We start from the raw sequence: 5,000 nt of genomic DNA on the forward strand, positions 1-5,000 counted from the left end.
TTACATGCAGGCTTGCTTTTGCACTATACACAAAGGCCAGCTAAGCAAATGTCTGTGTTATGGACTGGAAATTAAAAAAAGAAAAATATGTAATGTGAATTTTGGTTTCATCCAGTCAGTGAGAAAAGTGTTCCCCGTGACATCCATGTGTTGTGACCAAGTTTAAAACGGGAACCACAGCTCAAAGTCTTAGTCTCTACAAACCATGGTCAGGGAAGGTGACAGGGGGGACAAAGGGGTCAGTTGTTCCAGGCCCAGGGTGAGGGGAGGAGCCCAGAATTAGGTTCTCAATACATTGTATTGGATGGGGGCTTTCAGATAACTTTGTCCTGGGCCCAGCCAAGGCTGTCAGTGGCCTTGCGATAGTGATATTATTCTACCAGGTTAATCGTTCTTTTTCACCTATTTGCTTTAAATTCATAGTCATCATTGTTATTTTGTTGCCATGTATTACAACACATATAAGAAACTAGAAGCAGAACTTCAAAAGCGAGTCCCATGAGGGTTACTGCAGTTGGCTTTCTAGCGCTGACATGTTGGCTGTTCCCAGACCTTTAGGGCCTCTTACCTCGCATCAGGGAGTGGATGTCTTCCTGTTACATCAGCCAGCTTCTCTTCTCTTCTCTTCTCTTCTCTTCTCTTCTCTTCTCTTCTCTTCTCTTCTCTTCTCTTCTCTTCTCTTCTCTTCTCTTCTCTTCTCTTCTCTTCTCTTCTCTTCTCTTCTTCCACCACTCTTCTCATTGCTTACGTTCCTCCCTCCCATCCCCTCTCAATATCTCACATTCTCTTTCTTTCTGCTTCTCTCTCTCCCCCTCTCATTCCTTCGCTCTCTACAAACACACGTTTTGTGTGCCATTCCTGTCAGTTGTGTAGAGATAGTGTTGGATTGGAGACATGTTTGACTCCCTCTCTTTCCTTCTCTCTCTGACTCTATTCTGGGGTCAGTGCTTACGTTCAAGCCCACAGTCTGTTTTGTCCTTGCTCTGTTGCTTTGAGTTCATCAGTCCAGTCGTGGTCAGTTGTGTTTGAGGTGGTTTTGGTTTGGATATGTGTTTGTTGGTCTTCCTCTCTTACCTTCTCTCTCGGACTCTTCAGGGGTCAGTGCTTACGTCCACGGCACGCTAACTGACTGTTTTGTACTCACTCTGCTGCTTTGTGTTCGTCAGTCCAGTCGTGGTCAGTTGTCGTGTACTGTGCGTTGAGATAGCGCTGGCTTGGAGATGTGTTTGTTTGCGTGTCACAAGCGGCTGCTGGTGGTGAAGCCGTTCCAGCCAACCGGGTCTCTAGACAGGCACATTTATCACCCAGTCTCTGGTTAATTTGTTTTCCTGTTGCAGCCACACACCGCCAAAAGAGACTTGGTAGTGGTGTATCAAAGGAGTACTGTATGTTGCAGGGTTGACAGAAAGCTCATGGTGGGTTTTCTAAGCAGTATGTTTTTTTGATGTTTTTTTTCGAGTATTAAAACAGTTATTACTAATGTACGCAGGGTTGACAGGAAGCTCATGGTGGGTTTTCTAAGCAGAATGTTTTTTTCATGTGTTTTTTCGAGTATTAAAACAGTTATTGCTAATTCTCGTGCTGTACAGGCCTGAAAGAGGCTTGTGGTGTTGATTCAAAGGAATACAGTTTTCAACTTCTGATAAAGTGTTAATCGCATAGGGCTGATTGAAGGCTTGTGTTGATTCAGATGAATGTTTTTGTCTTCTGAGTGTTGTTTCCTGTATTCTGATGAAGTGTGGAGAGTTATGTTGATCTTGATTGAGGGCAGGGCTCGAGGAGGCTTGTGGTGGTGATTCAGAGAGGAAGGAGTGTTTTTTTTTAAATATTGTGATGAGGTGTAAAGAGTTAATGTGCAAGGATGAAAGAGGTTTTTGTGGTGCTTCATTCATAGGATTCATTTTTTTTTTTTTCGTTATCTGATAAAGCGTTGATGCTCTTCTTGGTTCCATACAGGGCTGAAAAAAACTAGAGGTGGTGATTTGTAGGAGTATGCTTTTCGTCTTCTGATTAAGTGTTAAGAGTTAATACCCAGGGCTGAAAGAGGTGGTGGAGGTGGTGATTCAAAGTAGGGTGTGTTTACTGGTCTTGTGCCGTAATTTTTTTGCTCTGCCACAAAGACCCAAGTATCAAATGAAGGATGAAGTTTCAATTAATTTATTAAGGATAAAACGTTTGACAGAATGTTAAAAGTATGTAGAATGTAAGTATGTGTGGTGGAAATAAGTGTGTGCAAAAGGTAAAAAAAAGACAAGGGCAACAGAGGAGGAGAAGGCAGCGGTGCGGTTTTAAAGCACTCAGGGCAATCATGCACAACTGGCCACCGCGCACCAGAAGTAAGCGTGACCTGCCATTTTCTGAGAAAGTCTTCTTAAGAGTTCAAACTGATACTGGTGGAGAACAGGGCTGTAGGAGATTTGAGGTGGTGATTCATTTTAGTTTCTAGAGAGGAAATTATATGTTTTTTTTCTTGCCTTTCTGATGAAGTGTGGCAAGTTAAGATGTCTGCAAAGACTCTCATTCATCCTGGTCATCGTAGTCAAAAGACTTTTGTTGGAATTTTTTTTTTTTGTAGCTTGAAGATGCCTACAATTAAAGTTCTTTGGTGGTGAAGAGTTACTGATCTGATGTGCTCTTTGCAAGTGTCATGGATGACTTACCATATCATAGTAATTGATACAAATAGGAAATAGAGTCAGTGAGAATGAATTAAAAATTAGACAGACTTGTAAAGATATTGAATTTCAGCTGTATGTACAGTAGATCATCATATTTATAATAGTGTAAGCAGTATTTATGTTTTCCCTCTGTATGCGGTCTGCCATGTGCTGTACGTCTTCCTTAGTACAGCAACCGTAAGGTTAAAATTTACAAACAGCATATTCACCCTCGAAAAGTTCGTCATTGGACCAACACCACAAATTATCTTATTGTTACGTTGACGTCATGTTTTTTCACTTGCAATGTTTCATTTTTATGTGTCCTGTATGTAAATTGTCTGTTTTGATGGAGCCAATCATTGCTTACTCTCTCACTGTGGCAAATGCGCCATTTGATGACGGTTTTATTTTTGTTCGTGTTGCTCTGTGTGTGGGTTGTGTCCTCATTCTTGCATCTATTTGCAGCCTGTGTGTTTGTGCGTGTTTGCATTTTGTGTGTGCGTGTTTGCATTTTGTGTGTGTGTGTGTGTGTGTGTGTGTGTGTGTGTGTGTGTGTGTGTGTGTGTGTGTATGCCTGCGTATGTGTGTGTGCATCTCTGTATGTGTGTGCATGCGTATGTGCACTTTCAGGTGTGTGTGTTTGTGCGTGTGTGTGTGTGCCTGTGTGCTCCTTCAGGTTTGTTTGTGCTCCTTCAGGTGTGTGTTTGTGCATGTGTGTGCGCATGTGTGTATGCGTGTGTGTGCCCCTTCATGTGTTTGTGTGTGTTTGTGTGTGTGGCTGTGCGTGTGCATGTGCAGTATTTGTGTGTGTGTGTGTGTGTGTGTGTGTGTGTGTGTGTGTGTGTGTGTGTGTGTGTGTGTGTGTGTGTGTGTGTGTGTGTGTGTGTGTGTGTGTGTGCGCGTGTGTGTCTGTGCATCATGTACATTGTGTGCATCATGTGTTCATTAACAGGTTTTGTTGTCTCCATGTGGTGTGTGTCTTCTAGGCGCATGTGGTCCAGCGCTGGCTTTTCGAGCAGGACAGTAGTGTGAGGGCTGAGCGAGGCTCAGTGGATGCCCGTGGGATATGGCACTTTGATGAACGAGTAAATATATAACACGTCCTCCCCTCCTTCTCTCTTTTCTTCCTCTCCTCCTCCTCTTCCTCTTCCTCCTCCTCCTCCTCTTCCTTCTACGCTAAGTGTTGTAGCACCTTGGCACTTCTTCCTCTTCTTCTCGCCGCTCTTGTGAACGTGAAGTGAAGTGAAGTGAAGTGAAGTGAAGTGAAAGCTTTGTTGTGGTTGGTTACCGTGTTGACATTGTGCCGTCGCACCCTCTGACTTTTCCTCAGCCTTCCGCTAATTGCTTACTCTATCTACTGTGACCCGGAGTCTTTCGACCTCAGTCTCTCCTTCAGCTTACTCTTTTTCTCCGTTCACTTCTTACTTTCTGACTTTCATGCCATCATTACCATCACCATCAGAATTCTTATCATCATCGTCATCGTCATCATCATCCTCTTCTTCTTCTTCTTCTTCTTCTTCTTCTTCTTCTTCTTCTTCTTCTTCTTCTTCTTCTTGTCATAAAGTCAACTAATAAAGAACAACTCCTCTGCTTCTCTATAATCTTCTCTATCGTCCTACTTTCCTTAGCATATACATTACACCACGATCATTATCAACATTTTTATCCTTAATTTCACCCTCAATTTTATCTTTGTCACTTTCATTATCATCATCGTCCTCTTCTTCCTTCCTCTTCCGTACTTTCCCCCCCATTGTGATTCCATCCTTTTCTCTCCTGTGTGTTGTTGAAGGCCTCTGTTGTTGAAGGTCTCTGTTGTGTGTCTGTTGTACTGTGGCTAATGAACAACAGTTTCAGTCAGAGTATTTTTCAATGCAATGCCTTTCACACATTTTTAGAGAACCTCTCCTTTCTGCTTTTGTAACCGTGTACACTTTCTGTGCCTTTCGTGTGCGTTTGTGCGTTTTGTAATTGCAGTGATTTCTCTCTATGCCGAGTAATATTATCCTGTGGCGTGGTCGATATTTTGTATTTTTTTTTGATGAGGCCGTTTTTTCCCCTCTGTGTTTTTATTACCGTGTGTGTATGTGTGCTGTGAATCTGAATACTCAACGAATGATCAAATGACAACAAATGCATTTTCCATGTGATATGTGTATCAGTTATGTCTGTGGCAGGACTGTGGCCTACCTTGTGGATGATCATGAGCCGTATGACCCTCCCAGAGCTATCATTGCTCTTCCTGCACTTTTAGCTTTGCTGAGCACGCAGGCACGCAGGCAAGCACCACGCACACACAGCCCTATGTAAGATCCCCACTGAGATCAAGAGATCAGA

At 42.9% G+C, this 5,000-nt stretch overlaps 1 protein-coding gene across 1 annotated transcript in view; it reads left to right on the top strand.

Annotated features, from left to right (window-relative positions):
- The window catches only part of ank1b (ankyrin 1, erythrocytic b), a 174,607-nt gene that overhangs the window by 55,557 nt on the left and 114,050 nt on the right, over positions 1–5,000 (top strand). The window contains exon 2 of the mRNA XM_063209998.1: positions 3,647–3,745. Coding sequence (XP_063066068.1) covers positions 3,647–3,745 — 99 coding nt within the window. The remainder of the gene's footprint in view (positions 1–3,646; positions 3,746–5,000) is intronic.

This window comes from Engraulis encrasicolus, chromosome 11 (genome assembly GCF_034702125.1).
Source record: "Engraulis encrasicolus isolate BLACKSEA-1 chromosome 11, IST_EnEncr_1.0, whole genome shotgun sequence".
Lineage (NCBI taxonomy): Eukaryota > Metazoa > Chordata > Actinopteri > Clupeiformes > Engraulidae > Engraulis > Engraulis encrasicolus.